This window comes from Oncorhynchus gorbuscha, linkage group LG17 (assembly GCF_021184085.1).
Source record: "Oncorhynchus gorbuscha isolate QuinsamMale2020 ecotype Even-year linkage group LG17, OgorEven_v1.0, whole genome shotgun sequence".
NCBI lineage: Eukaryota > Metazoa > Chordata > Actinopteri > Salmoniformes > Salmonidae > Oncorhynchus > Oncorhynchus gorbuscha.
In genome coordinates, this window is record NC_060189.1 from 45,722,659 (window position 1) to 45,738,710 (window position 16,052).

General features: G+C 41.0%; 1 protein-coding gene across 2 annotated transcripts; it reads right to left on the reverse strand.

Moving 5' to 3' along the window:
* Positions 1 to 307: 307 nt before the first annotated feature.
* Positions 308 to 15,510, reverse strand: LOC124002256 (hairy and enhancer of split-related protein helt-like). 2 transcript variants are annotated; one of them, XM_046309626.1, is made up of 5 exons: positions 14,817 to 15,510; positions 14,650 to 14,713; positions 1,484 to 1,588; positions 1,131 to 1,227; positions 396 to 885 (listed from the first exon to the last, which is right to left on the reverse strand). In XM_046309626.1, the coding sequence occupies exons 2-5, from the start codon at positions 14,695 to 14,697 to the stop codon at positions 401 to 403; spliced, it is 735 nt and encodes a 244-aa protein (XP_046165582.1). In that variant the 5' UTR covers positions 14,698 to 14,713; positions 14,817 to 15,510; the 3' UTR covers positions 396 to 400. The 2 variants fall into 2 exon arrangements, with proteins under 2 accessions (XP_046165583.1, XP_046165582.1); XM_046309627.1 differs by lacking the exons at positions 14,650 to 14,713; positions 14,817 to 15,510 and adding an exon at positions 2,128 to 2,239 and having other exon boundaries at positions 308 to 885.
* Between the last annotated feature and the right edge of the window lie 542 nt (positions 15,511 to 16,052).

The window sequence follows — 16,052 nt, forward strand, 5'->3', positions numbered from 1 at the left end:
AAAGGACAAAACCCTTGGTTAGTTTAAAATACGCGGGAAAGAAAGTTAACCAGCCTATCCCTTTAAGAAATACAAATATATTTTTTTGTAGAAATGGCCGGAGTGGTTTGACTAACAGGCTAACTTCTGTAATAAATGATTTAGAAGAATGAACAATTAGGCCTATTTATAATCAATAGACCAACGCTATTATACCATCAGATTTTTTTAGGGAGATTTTCACCAATTGATGACCAACCTATGTTATAATACCACAAGAAAACCAAAAACTGTGGGAAATAAACATTTACTTTTATTTAAAAATATGTATTGTACAGTATACAATATCCACAATATTTAAGTATATTATTATGAACACATATATAAATAAAGACAACACAAAATGGTTACCGGATTCTATTTACAACGCGTGTTGCGTACTGTGCAAACTGAACGCATTCGCGTGCGGGTGGCCGTTGAAGAAGTTGAAGTAGTGATGGTCAAGTCCTTGCACTGGTGACAAGTAGCCACCGTGGTGCTGTTGCGTCGGCGCGGAAAGCGGCACAGTTGGGTACGACATGGTTGGACTGCGTGCAGTGCTGTGCCAAGAGAAGTGTCCGGGTGGGCTCTGCTGAAACACGGAGTCGCTGGGGCTGTGGCTCTGGTGTGACTCCGGGGAGGAGTGAAACTGGCACAGATAATCTGCCTGGTCTGGCAACGTGCCCAGGGAGCCGAACACCGGCTCGTTGACGACTCGGGACTTGGACTGAAGAAAGGCCAGGATCCTTGCGTACTTGATGTCTTTGGTCTCAACCCTCTCCTCGGTGGTCAGGTAGTGTACCAGGTTCTTCATGCACTCGTGGTAGCCGTAGTGGAAGTAGTTGGCGAACTCCCCCAGTAGCTCACCTAAAAGGAATCCGAAGAAGGGGACGACCAGAAAACACACCGAAACGCCGTTATTATTTAGGCTATTACATTCAAATGTGAGGATATGTTTACGATATAGACTACAGTGATGATGATTGATATTACGGCGATAAATGTGTAAACCAGACAGTCGGAATGGAGTAAAAGAAGGTGGAACAGGATAGGGATGCGCTCTGGGTGAGAGCCCCGGGTCCGTGCGCATTGGAGCCAACAGGAATACGCACCTTTTTCTCTGCCCCTGGGGAAGTCTGCGGAGTGGAGCGCTCGTAGATATTGAACTGTCATCTCCAGAATCTCGGCCTTCTCCAGTTTTCCAGAGTTCTACCATCAGACAAAAAAGTCATTAGAAAAAAATATATTAAGTCGTTTAAATACACTAAATCAAACAGATGAGCCTACAGACGGCAGACTTTATGTAGGCTACCCTATTTGTCACGCATAGCAAGGATTTAATGCAATGAGTAGGCTAAATAATACATATATTTAGCCAATATAAAACTTCGAATAAGATGATTTAGGCTATCCTTTATGAATTGTGAATAAGATTATTTAATTTCACAACTGTACTGTAGGCTACCTGTTTCGCGCGCGCCATTGGCACAGTTTTCCCCAGTTCGTTTAGACAGCGGTTGATGCGGTCCCGTCTTCTTTTTTCTATCACTTTATGGGAGATGGGAGTTCTCTGTTGAAAAATAACAACGCAAATGATTAGACAAACAAACATAATCAACAGTGGGACAGATCTAACGTGTATAGCTCTGGAAACCTAGAATAAAAATCTGATTGAAACTATAATGAAGACGAAACTACTTGGAAACCAAACGGCAGAGACACATAAGCCTTGCCTTGCCACCTTGATGCGCTTTTGTGCACTAGAGCGCAATAGCACTTGCGAGTATCACATGGACCAAGGCAGGTGCCAAGGCTCCAACACAACCATGGGGTATGGCACACATGGGTTTCAAACCGTAAATTATACAATTTTAGTGGTAATTTAAGCCAATTTTCTTCTTTTAGTCGTTTTTGCAATCTCATGTGTACTATATTGGTTCCGATCGATTTCCATGGAGCCAAATTTCACATTTGACTACACATAGCCATAATTATGGTACATTATGAGTACCAAAGTAAATTATTGTAATAAACATTAAAATAACGACTAGAAAAGGCCACGATTTCCGAGTAGGTTTCCATCCCAAAGCGCAGAAGGGGAGCGCCTACCTTGCGAGCCTTCATCTTGGATGCCATCCTTTGGCAATGTGCTGATAAAGTTCTACTTCAAAATATTAATGCCAAGAGGAAGTTTGGATGTGTGTTCCTTAGCTTGTAGACTAGGTAGACTGAGAGGTGAGCTGAGAAGCTGCCCCTTATAAAGCGATCATCCGAGGGACTCCAGCATTCATGGTTTAAATTATTCCATAGGATTAAAGAGCATGCTTCTGGTAAATGTGAGCATTTAGGATCAGTTAAAGAACAAGTAAAACGTCTGGAGCCGTGGGCTAGCAGGGGGAAATACTTGCTTTGTTCATCCACGTGGCTGTTCAAAAGACATGCACGTGATTATTTTTATAATATTATTTGCATAGTAACAACTCAGGCGGGAAATGTGAACTGAGCGTTGGGTTCGCCTGATCAGACCAGGCGCAGTGCGCGCACTGAAAACAAAGCCGCCGAAAAAAAGACCCCTCTTTCTTCCAACTCGCGTTTCTCACACGATCGCCTGTTTACAAATCCCAGCAAGCGAACTTAACTTCCATCGAAGCCCTGTCTGAGTTTTAAGGCCTGTCCGGTGCCATTAGAGTAATTAAGTAAGCCTTTAATAGGCTGTTCCGCCAAGTTCAAGGGAGAACTTTTGGAGACGGAGTCCCCCCGTTTGTTTTCCGCGTTTCTCACACGACTTGATGACACGTCCATCTTTTATGAGAGATGGCAAGCTTTGTGTTTACATTCTTTATTTCGTGGGAGTCCTAGGCAGGTGTGTGATGGGTCTGGCACACGAGCGTCGCCTGCGTACCGGCCGGCGTCTCCAGCAGTCTTTGGCACTAGAGGGTTACCCACCAACGAGGACTCTTTGGAGAGGCTCAATTTGTATCCTATTATTCTATAAGAAAATGTCTATTGAGTTGAGTGAATAGTTTCATTGGCCTACATTTTAATAATGCTGTGAAAGAAAGGGGAGAAATAAAGAATACAGCTGGTGTGAACGTGCATTATCCCCGTCACCTGCGTCAGGGGTAGCCTAGAGACCCCTATTCATTTGCCTAATTTCGGTCAACTTAACAAACTTTGGGAGAAATTATTCTGGTATTGTTGTGAAGGGTGAAGCTTTGTGATCGAATTAACAGCATGTTTTGATCCGGTAAACGTCATTAGAAAGAAAGAAACAATCGCGTTTAAAGGGGCCTGGGTAATGCGCCAAGTGGAGACGCCAAAGCGCAAACTTCACAAAGGGACCTAGTAAATACCACAGGGGACTTTTGTACCCTCACATTGCTCAAGTTTTCTTCAACAAAGGGCATTATTTTATACTTGAATACATTTCGTACAACAATTGTCTATTTTCTTCAAACATATTTTCACAGCAAGTTTAACAACAGGTTTATTGTGTACGCTCCGTCTCACAGATTCAGCCTTGGGTCTCATGCGCCAAAACCGTTTTCTCGTCTGCTTTTTTTCATCGGGACGTTTTAATCTTGAAAGTTTCGCCGTGTTTCATATAATTGATCCTGTGTGCAACTTTTGAGAGAAAAAAATTAATAAAAGAAGCGGAGCTTAAATAAAATATAAAGGATCCCAGGACGTCTAAAGCGTTGGAGACTTGAGCACCACTAGAGAAAGGCGCCGGTGAACAGGACTGGGCCATTAAATCCCATTACTTTTATTGTGGATTTTTTTAACACGTCTTTATACATGTGTTCTTTGAAAACAAGAACAACAAGGTTTTTATTACTTTTTATTACGTTTTATAGTGTGACTATGTTCTATCGAAAGTCTACAACGAGACTTTAGGAACTATTAACGGTGGTTAAAGACGATGCGTCATAGTTCTTACCGATCCTTGACATGTTTTATAACTACATTTTATTATTCAAACTTTAAATGACATGTTTTCTAATCACTGTGGTAAAAATCGAGTTATTAGTTTGCTAAATGTTTTGTTATTGTCATTTGTACTATTTACATAGATGTAAAACAGTCATGGTGGATGTTTGGGCACTAGGACTGCGTCTCCATGCTGTATACTCCAATATACCCTAATGCTCCATACTATACACATTTTAAATGCTCAGATCACGTGGTATGTTTAAAATAATGACACATATGTTTTCATATGGCGTTATTTGTTCAGTATTCTAACCACAATAAAAACAACGATTATATTCAGTCATATGATCGTCGTATGAAGCTGAATTATTTAATAATACCATAAAAGACAACAAATTAAGGCGAGCTCAGATTAGATATTAGGTTCTGCATTAAACAAAAATAATACGTGCATAAGAGCAGATCAAGTCCATGACAAAAATAAGATAGCAGTATCATGATAAAAAATATTTATGTATTTGCAATAAATAAAATGTGAGCACCAAATTCCTTATATATGTCATGTAAAATCAACCTGGTCTCATAGCATTTCATATTATTCTGTTCGTAAGAGGCACTCCCTTTAGCATGATATGTTACGTTTTGTATGGTATGTATACATTTTTGGATGTCCATTACCAAGTTCGTATGATATGTTACGAATTACAATTCATATTATATGTTACAAATTTGTAAAATGTACAATATGTTACAAATTTGCAAAACATATCATATTGTAATGAAACAGGCAGGGAGCAGGTCTTGAACCCTCGACCTTCTAGCCTGCGCTATCGACTGTGCAGCAAAAGCATGCTCGTGCAGCAGAGACGATTTCCACGCTTATAAACCCAGGGTCGTTACAATATGTTACAAATTCCAGATAGGTGGCTAACATTAGCTAGCTTGTTAATGTTAGCTAGGGGGTAGGGTTAAGATTCGGGCTAGGGGAAGGGATATCTAACATAAGTAGTTTCAAATAACTAAATAAGTAATAAGTAGTTGAAAAGTTGCTAACATGTTAAAGTTGTCCGTGATTAGATTCGAACTTGTCACCTTTGAGATGCTAGATTTTCACATTACATGCTCACCCATCCACCCTGACTAACAATCATACTAATTTGAGTGTCGTTGATTTATATTTACTATGTTACGTCTAGTCTATGAGACCAGGCTGATAAAATAGGCCAAATAAATTATTATCTGAGGAGCAACATAATACCACCAACAGCAAACACATCGTATTTTCTTAACAAAATGGTTTTATGAACAGTTATACATTAGGAGTTGAATATCATCATACAATTCCAGTGTTCACATTAAGGGTTAGGATTAGTTCGTAAATTCACTGGAGTGTCAGAGTGCGCTCTGGGCGGTTCATACATTCAGAGCATTGTCGGATTGTCCGTTTTTAAAATTCCGAGCGTTTCGCTCTCGGAGCGTTCAACAGTATCTCAACTCAAAACGATAGCAAGCGATGAAACATCGGAATCCATTCAACACTAGCTAGTATGCTTGCTAGCACCCACATGATTATCCAAATGTTCGCTGATAGTTAACATGAGTAGGGTTGATCCAAGCGTAAACGGTTTAGCTGCAAAGTCGATGGCAGGTTAGAGTGGGTGAAAGGAAGAAAATATCTAGGCCACCTAAAAGTCTGAATCCATGTAAAAGACAATCATATTGGCAGCGGTTGCATCCCACTGGGCACAGATGTAAGTTCAACGTCTCGTTCTGAGTTCAATTTGGTTGAGTTGTTAATTATCTAACGTGAATTCAGCAAAAAAATGTTGGGTTATTTTTTTTCTCTCCAATAAGTCACATAATCAATTGCATGGACTCACCTGTGTGCAATAATTGTGTTTAACATTATTTTTGAATGACTACATCATCTCTGTACCCCACACATACAATTATCTCTAAGGTCCCTCAGTCGAGCAGTGCATTTCAAACAGATTCAACCACAAGGACCAGGGAGGTGTTCCAATGTGTCACAAAGAACTATTGGTAAATGGGTAAAACAAGAAGAAGATATTAAATATCCATTTAATTAAGTATGGTAGAGTTAATAATTCGACTTTGGATGGTGTATCAATACACCCAGTCACTACAGGCGTCCTTCCTAACTCAGTTGCCTGGAGGGAAGAAACCCGCTCAGGGATTTCCTTCCTCTCCCGCAAACAGTTACGGAGTTTAATGGCTGTGATAGGCGATAACTGAGGATGGCTCAACAACATTCTAATTACTCCACAATACTAACCTAATTGAAAGAGTGAAAAGAAGGAAGACTGTACACAATACAAAAATTCCAAAACATGCAGCCTGTTTGCAAAAAAGGCACTAAAGTAATACTTCAAAAAATGTGGCAAAGCAGTTATTTTTTTCCTGAATACAAAGTGTTGTGTATTGGGAAAATCCAATGCAACACATTGCTGATTATCACGTTCCATATTCTCAAGCATAGTGGTGACTGCATCATGTTACGCTTGTAATCGTTACGGGCTGGGGAGTTTTTCAGAATAAAAAATAAATGGAATGGCTTTAAACACAGGCAAAATCTGCTTTCCACCAGACACTGGGAGCAGGACAATAACCTTAAACACAAGGTCAAATACACACTGAAGTTGCTTAATAAGAAGACAGTGAATATTCCTAAGTGGCAGAGTTACAGTTTTGACTTAAATCTGCTTGAAAATCTATGGCAAGACCTGAAAATGGTTGTCTAGCAATGATCAACAACCAATTTGACAGAGCTTGAAGTTTTCTGAAATAATGGGCAAATGTTGCACAATCCAGTTGTGAATAGTGCTTAGAGACTTACCCAGAAAGACTCACACCTGTAATCGCTGCCAAAGGTGATTCTAACATGTATTTACTCATGGCTTTGAATACTTATCTAATGAAGATAAGTGTTTTAATTTTCATAAATGTATAATCTCCCTGCATTACTTTAGAATTGAATATTCTCATGTATTCTCATGCAAAATGAGAATCAAACAATGTTTCTCACTAACTGCAATTTAACATACTCAAACGAATGTACTAAACCATCCACATTTTTGTTTTTATTCATTACAATAATATTATACTTATATAGGTTAAACACCTCATTCTAAGAACTTCATAGGCCTATTTTTTTTTTTAACTAGGCAAGTCAGTTAAGAACAAATTCTTATTTACAATGACAGCCTAGGATAAGGGGGTTAACTGCCTTATTCACGGACAAAACGACAGATTTTTTACCTTGTCAGCTCAGGGATTCGATAAAGAAACCTTTTGGTTACTGGCCCAACTTTCTAACCACTAAGCTACCCCCCCCCCCCCCCCCCCCCCCCAATATTAGGTAGTCAATGTGTTATCAACCTATTTGTTGTAGGTATAAGATGTATTATTACAAAAATAAATTACAGCCCTTCCTTATGGTAATGAAGTGTTAAACACTGGACAGGTGTTAAACATTGTCATGCGCTGCGCTGTGACCCGCAATGACCTATCGTGAGTCCCCGACACCAATCCTTTAGCTTCTCGCGCCACCCTGAGTCTGATCTGCCTCGGTTCACACTCTCACCATTGCGTGTGAAAATCAAATAAATAAGGAATACAAACAAAAATAATACCGTTATTTTCCAATCACTTTGGCACATTTTCTAGATGTATGTGGTACTATATTTGAAAACTAAGTACACAACTCTAAACTGATAACTGTTATAATTCCCCCTAACAAAACTCTAAACTGATAACAGTTATAATGCCCCCCTATCTTATTTTCAGAACCTTTGATTGCGCATTCATTGCGGTTTCCCACAGTTTTCTCCCCTGAGTCATTCATGCAAAATCAAGGTTTTCTGTGAAATACCATTAGAACATTTTGTTTAGTCACCAATAGATTAGATAATGAATGATGGGCTCACCATTTAGTCATTTTAGCTAGGCTACCATTTCCAGTTTCTTTCAATGGCTTTGGCACTTATTTTCACAAGTAGGCCTATGTGGGGAATTTTCAAAACTCCAAACTGGTAACCCTTGTAAAACAGCAAGCCTTATTTAAAACTTATTTAAAACCCGTGTATTCATATTGTTTGGAGACATCTTTCACCACACAACCTTTGATCCAAAATATACATTTACTGTGAAATACCATAGGAACACTGATTTAATCACCAAAACACAACATAATGATATATTCTCAATTGAGTCATTTTAACAACCATTTAATCCAATAGCAAAAAACGCATGTTTAAAACTTGCCCTTTGAATATAATATGCAACAGTACTGTAAATTACAGTACATTACACTATTTTCAAATTATACAATTGCACTACCCATAAACATTCACTGAAAATCGAATTTCCATAATTTATATCCCATGTGTGATTAAAGGCGTGATCACTGAAGACATTCATAATCAATGACGCAACAAAATAAATGTATTGTTCAGATATAATGACAACATAGATGCATTGTAATCAAATGAAACAAATGAATACCTGACAAGCCTACCTTGAGGATTAGCAACACCGGAGGGTTAGCTTTATTTTTTAGGGCAGCCATACTCAACAGGCAGACCGCGGTCCAGAGCCGGACCCAGAACGGGGTCTATATGGACCCCGTATCCCGAATGTAACTATTTTATGATTTTTTTTAGCAACTCAGTCGGGATTTCAATTTAATGCAGTTTGGGGTTGCATGGGTTGCGAGGTGGGGCTTTGTAACTAAACCAATAAATTACAATATCCATACCTTTGCTACCAGGGACATTTGTGTGACCGAATCTTCTCAAATAGTAGTTGAGTACCCCTTAGTATAGGGGATGCAATTGTTACGTACAGAAGGCTATATCTCTGATCTTGTAAATATATATAAATATTTAACTTACTGTGAGGTAGGTGTTTACTCGATGCTGTGCGGTTTGTTGCTAACGTTACTTTGCTACCGCAAACTTGACGGTTTTTACTTTTTAATTACCGCCTTATTTTTTCCCTCGTTAGACTTTTTTCATTCAACTTCTTCACCCTGGACGCTTTATCTGGGCATGGTTCGTCCGGACTTCCACCAGCCGAAGCTAAGTAGTAACTAACATGATGCCTTCTAATTGCAGTCGCTGTACTCATAATATACAGGGGAACGATTGCCTTACGGTGAGGACAGCTGTGCTGCAAGCCCAGCTTCAGACGCAATCGTTAGGCAAGGGTAATTTCAGTGTGAGAAAGGATGAAACAGCGTCTGTGCCACCAGTAAGTACAGATAGTAGTAGAAATCCCCATGCACAGTCCCTACAGCCGGACAACATTCTCAAGGCTTCTGGAAGGAAATGCTGTAGGAATGCTCAACCGGTGTCGCTCATTCAGCCAACAGAAACTTTCAACCGGTTCTCCCCATTAAGCAGCGAGTCAGAGGCCGAGCCTTCTCTGGTCTCTCCTCCACCAGTTACAGGGTCTAAGACGCCGAAGCCTCCCACCATTAGCTTTGACAAATTGAAAACCTTAGTCATTGGCGACTCCATTACCCGCAGTATTAGACTTAAAAATAATAATCCAGCGATCATACACTGTTTACCAGGGGGCAGGGTTACCGACGTTACATTTACATTACATTTAAGTCATTTAGCAGACGCTCTTATCCAGAGCGACTTACAAATTGGTGCATTCACCTTATGACATCGAGTGGAACAGTCACTTTACAATAGTGCATATAAATCTTAAAGGGGGGGGGGGGTGAGAGGGATTACTTATCCTATCCTAGGTATTCCTTAAAGAGGTGGGGTTTCAGGTGTCTCCGGACGTTAAGGCTAATCTGAAGATGGTGCTGGCTAAAGCTAAAACTGGCGAGTGTAGAGAGTATAGAGATATTGTTATCCACGTCGGCACCAACGATGTTAGGATGAAACAGTCAGAGGTCAGCAAGCGCAACATCGCTTCAGCGTGTAAATCAGCTAGAAAGATGTCGGCATCGAGTAATTGTCTCTGGCCCCCTCACAGTTAGGGGGAGTGATGAGCTCTACAGCAGAGTCTCACAACTCAATCGCTGGTTGAAAACTGTTTTCTGCCCCACCCAAAATATAGAATTTGTAGATAATTGGCCCTCTTTCTGGGACTCACCCACAAACAGGACCAAGCCTGGCCTGTTGAGAGTGACGGACTCCATCCTAGCTGGATGGGTGCTCTCAACTTATCTATGAACAGGGCTCTAATTCCTCTAGCTCCACAATGAGATAGGATGCAGGGTTGGTTAAATTTCCACTTGCCTCTAAAGAAAGGTGTATATAATGTTCAAGCATTCTTATTGGTTGGTTCAACTCTGATGACAATAAGGCGTGTTGTGATTGGCCCCGCTTGCAGATAGGGGGAGATCGCGAACGTCAGTATGAAAATGTGATGCAATGGGTTGGTCACGTTTTGAATACTGTTTTCTATTTTACAATGTGTACAAATTTGCTGTACATTAGTCATTTATACATGTGTGGGTATATGGCACCTGTTAGGGATGTGCTTTGGCATATGATTGCAGTAAATAAGTGTGTTAGCTAGTATACACCGATGGTCACATAAGCCCACTGCTAACACAGTTGTCTTCATGCTACAGATTTTGTCATCGACAGCCATCAACATTGTTAAGCCCTGCACAACTAACGTGCTGTTTCCTATTTAACAACAGGTATTTACACATGTTATATTTTGTATTGTATTTTGTTCATGTAACGGATGTGAAACGGCTAGCTTAGTTAGCGGTGTGCGCCAAATAGCGTTTCAATCGGTTATACGTCACTTGCTCTGAGACCTTGAAGTAGTGTTTCCCCTTGCTCTTCAAGGGTCGCGGCTCTTGTGGATCGATGGGTAACGATGCTTCGAGGGTGAATGTTGTCGTTGTGTGCAGAAGGTCCCTGGTTCGCGCCCGGCGAGGGGACGGTTTAAAATTATACTGTTACATTCGTCCCAGTATGAAATTTTGATGCAAGGGATTTTGCCATGACAGCCATCAATATCGTTAACAACTAACGTGCTGTTTCCTATTTAACAACATAAATAAATGATGCTCAACTGGGACCACTGGCTGATGTGATTTACTTGGACAAAACACAACGCAAGGAAAGTACGATTTACATCTGTTACACTGGTGCGTTGACTCGTCTTGTCTTCGCTGGACGTCACGTGGAGGGATCGGAGACCCGGCTTCAAGAAGTACTGCGGTTGCTGTTGCAGGCCAGAGGCCTAGGTTTCGCATTCTGCACACGTGGAATTCTCAGGGAGCTCCTGGTAGCATGAGTGAGTGGGGGAAATATAATATCCGGTTTATTACTTGTATGTGGTGATGGTATGATTATTTAGTGATGTAATTCAGGGGCGAAAATCTGATATCAACTTTGGAGGGGACGATTACATGAGATTTTCTCAAGACCTATTCCTGAGGGGGACACCAAAAGTAGTGCTGTAACACATAGCCTAGGTTTTAATATGTTAAATGTATATTGAGGAACCATAATCACTACTACTGGATAATTGATAGGTACAGTAGTTAACTGAAGGGTTGTCCCAACTTGTTCAAATGTTTAAATAATTATAATACTTCTAATAATAACAGCTATAGCAGTGTTCCTTATCAGTCCAGTATGTATGCAGGTATTTGTACTTACAACCAGCAATACCAAGAAAGGCCAGTGGGTGGCAATGGAACTACACTGTATGGGTGCAGTTATCGTAAATACAATGGACATGGTGTGATCTCGTCTAAAATAATCTCCATTGAGAACCATCACTAAGTTGGTCTCCATGTTGAATTGACCTTTTAATTTGACTTTTTCTGATACATTTATATAGTCATTAAATATGTGCCACTGGCCTGAGTCTACTACAACAGCTTTACAAGAACAAAAAGCTCAAAATAAGTACAGTTCTAAAAGCAAAGTAACTACTTCAATAAATAACCCAAATAAATCAAACAAAATATCCTTCAGTCAGTGTCTCAACTATTCAAACAGCAGCTATGGACAAGTATGTCACACAAAGTATGCAATTGTAAATAAACTAACATGAAATAAATCATTAGTAAGTGTACTGTCATGTACCAAAAACTACTAAACAAAATAACAAATATCATACTATACACCAGGGGTTCTCAAACAGGGGTCCATGTACCCCTAGGGGTCCCTGGTGTAATTGCAAGGGGTCTGTGAAATAAAAAAGTGTAATGAATGTATTCAGTACCACAAGGTTTCCAGTAACTTTACATACAATATAGGGGGGGTGGAGGTCCCTGAGGACCGCTCAAAGCCTTGCCTCAAAATATGCAGGGGTTCCAGTACCCCAAAAAAGGTTGAGAACCACTGCTATACACACTACTGAACAACAAAAGAACCAAACATATGTTTGTGGGTTTCAATGGATCCAACAAATTGCCTGCAGATATTTTCCCTCTTGAGACTGTCCAGCCTGTCTTTACGTACATTACAGACAACTACGCCGTTCAGTCTCTCTTGGCCCATGCTAGCCTGTAGCCAAGTCTTTAACCTGCGGAGTGCACTGAAACTCCTCTCAGCCTTACATGAAGACACTGGCACCACAAACAAAATTCTGATCAGCACCTCAACTTGGTCAAACAACCCCCGCACCTCCACTGGAAGACTCCTGAGGACCTCTGCTGCCTCTCCACTGCTGCTACAGGGAGTATTTGTTGTGAAGGAGAGGGATCTGCACGGAAAGAGAATCTATGTTCAGCTCTGGGTACTGATCTAGAGACTCATTCAACACCCCTGTGAGAAGCGCTCTTTCCAACTTTTGCAGGGCGTTTAGACCGTCCTGGTCAAAACGGTTGCCAAACTGAACCTCCACACCATCCAACACTTGAAACAATTCTACCCTATAGTGATCCACTGCTTTGCCAGCAAATCGTCTTGAGTGCGTCTCAATGGATTCAATAGAGTCAATCAATGTTGTTGCTTTCTCATACAGTACAAGGTAGCTTTCGTCATTTCTCCTGCCCCTAAGAGATGACCGCACACACTCGACTGCAGCCTGCATACCAGAGACAGTCTTTAGTTTTCTGCAGTGAAACGTTTACACATTCGAGCTCTCCAAGAACAGCAGAGGCAAGTGTGAGGCCCAACACAGCCTTTGCTGAAGTGCTCGAATAAGCCACTGGCAGTTGAAGCTGTCCTGGATGCAGTTTTTTCCATCTCCTCTAGGCTGCTTAGTACCCGATATTACTGGCCTAGCACAGCTCTAATAGCAGTATTCCAACCTTGTTGGACATAGGGGTTTCAGGGTGGTCAGATTTGTATCTTTGAATGTGGCAATTGATTCAAACATGCTCTTAAACTTTCCTGACTGGCCATACAGGACACCTAACTGATGGACCCAAGAAAGGGAATCCCAGATCAGTGGGGAGGCTGAAATGCCAGCCTGTGTAATCAGATTTACAGTGTGCTCCACAATGCACATAGAGGGCTAATGGCTGCTGCCTCCTCACAATTGCCTGTGCACCTGTGTATTGTCCTGCCATGTTTGAGGCACCATTGTAACTCTGCCCACGTAAGCCAGACATGGGCAAATTGAGCCTCAACAACACATCAGTTGCCACTTTCGCAATGCCCTCGCCTGTTGTCTCCGACACCCAATAAAATCCTTGTGAGGGACAAGGTCATGGTCAACATAACGCAGACAGACACTCTCCTGTTCAGCACCAGAGACATCTGAGTACAATCAACAATTGCTACGCCTCGAATGACTGTATTGGCCATGATGTTCAGAATTTCATTCTGTGCTCTGGGGCCTGTGTACATTGTAGTACGCTCTGTTAGCCACTTCAGTAAATTGGGATCATCCTCTTCTGCCCTAAGTTTCAAAAGCTGGTATAAATTCCCACTCTCATCAGTGTGGTTTCTAAAGGCTTGTCCCTGTCTTACTACATGCCGCACCGAACTAACAATTGTCATCAAGCAATGCCTTGCGTCCACCTGCTGTTTACCCCACACGCTGGATAACTGGACACTGATTGGATTTAGCTGGTGTGCTGTTACAGTTACAAAGTGGCGGTGGGTTTGGCAGTTTTGATGTGCAGTGATTCAATGGCTTTTCTCCAGTTCCTAAATCCTGCACTAATGAAGGCAGCATCTGCCCTTTGGCCAAAAGATGGCTGGCTTGAAAACCCTTGGCTACAGTGAACACAACACTCCTTTTATTGATGGATTATAATCTAGCTAGGGGAAATCACGAAACCATCTCTCTTGAAACGTCAACACTCTGTTGGCAAGAGTTTGCGGTTCTATAAATCGCTGGTGTGGCTGATATGGTTTTGTGCCGTCACTGAGGTAACTGGACAATGCTGTGCCACTGTCCCTTATACTGGTGCTGCTGGCAACAAGGTTGACACCTGGTCCTACCGTGGCTGTGACACTGTCCTCTGAAGTCTCTCTCCTTGGCTCGTTCCCTTTCACCACCCTCACCGACTCACAGTCAGTGTTTGCCGTACTCCTAACTACCGGTACCCAAAACTACACAATTAATCACAACAACAATACCATTGCCTTAAACAAATCTTAGTTCAGTCACCAGTTTAAGTTGAGAGTGGGGGGATCCATGGCATTTTCCAATTGTGTCCCTATTTTACAAGTCAAAAAAATGGAGAACCTTTCATAATGTTGCCCAACAAGGCCTCAACAAACTTACCTGAGACTCTCTGCCAGTCTGTCCCCAGCTCTGCCGTCTGTGTGCCATCTGTTGCCTGCTCTGCCTAATGACATCATTGTGAAACATTTTTCTATTAGCATTTCATTTCTTTCCTATGAACATTTTATCAACTAGTCTTTGAGATATTAGGCTACTAGGGTTCTTACTTTGCATTTTGGTGTACCGAAATACTCTGATGTCCATCTTTTTTTTGCCATTTTCTACCTGGCTGGCTACACAGTGTGTAGGATATTTACAGTAGGAGATGGGCTTCTATCATCTTATCTTCTATCATTCTATATGGGCTTCGATCTAAAAGGTAGCTCGCAAATGTGAAACGGATTGCAGTGATGAGTTGACAGCTGTATGAGTTCACCATTTACACAACATATACTGAAACCTTTTGTAATTTTAATATAGTTTGTTTCATGTTGGCTGGCTTCCAACAATGGCTGATTTTGCAAAGCTAGCGAGCACCATGTGGTGTTTGCTATAATCTTTGCTATCTGGTTAAATAAAGGTGAAAAAAAATAAAAGTTCCCTAGCGACAATTTAGCTTTTGCAACGATACCATTAAATATATTTAGGGCAATGGTAGAGGAGAGTGTAGTTCAGTTAATCGCTAACCTTATCACAGGGACTTTGAAGCACTACAGATGCATGCTGATCTTGGAATAAACTGACAATAGCAAAGATTCCATCTTTGACGACGCCACATAAATGGAATAGGTACTAGCTAGCTTGATAGTTAATGTTTGCTTTAGTTTGCGCGCTAGCTCTGCAAATTCAGCTAGTGTATGTGTGAACCCTGCCAACATAAAAAAAAACATTGCTATGTCACGATTGACTGGATTAACCTCACATCAGTTACATGCCTTTCAGACAGTAGATACTCTGTTAACTTGCCAGCTAAGGAACTGGCAGTGGATCAAACCATTGCGACCCCCCCGCCCTTTGCCTCACAATCTTTTGAAACTTTAAAACGCGCTATTAAGTGTCTATAATCAGCACAAGTGCTTTCATTGCGTATTATTCATATTATTGAAATTACATAGTTATGTTTACAGTGATACATTGTTGGGGACAAATCATATTTTTCCCAGGATGGGGGGGTCGTGTTCCCCCCGTCCCCCCTGGGATTTCCGCCTATGATTTAATTGTGCTGTTATGCTAGTAACCTTTTAACCTTCAATTAACATGAGGGCGATGCCATTTTCTACCACACGGTGGCGACAACTATTTATGAAGGCGTTTCTTGTTACTTTTCTGTGTTGATTCTTGGTCTTGTTAGACTACTACTGAACTGTTTCAGTGCATTATGTTCAAGCTGATTTTATAGAAGTGTTCATATTGATTGTGATAAAAAAAAACGTAATATTTACATTTAAAAAAATATATATAGT

Excerpts from the sequence above, each read along its gene's own strand:
- LOC124002256 (XM_046309626.1), bottom strand. The coding sequence starts at position 14,697 with ATGGCACACAGACGGCAGAGCTGGGGACAGACTGGCAGAGAGTCTCAG. Across the intron at positions 1,589-14,649 it reads AGACTGGCAGAGAGTCTCAG|AGAACTCCCATCTCCCATAA; the intron begins GTAAGTTTGTTG and ends ATTTTTCAACAG. Across the intron at positions 886-1,130 it reads CCCCAGGGGCAGAGAAAAAG|GTGAGCTACTGGGGGAGTTC; the intron begins GTGCGTATTCCT and ends GATTCCTTTTAG.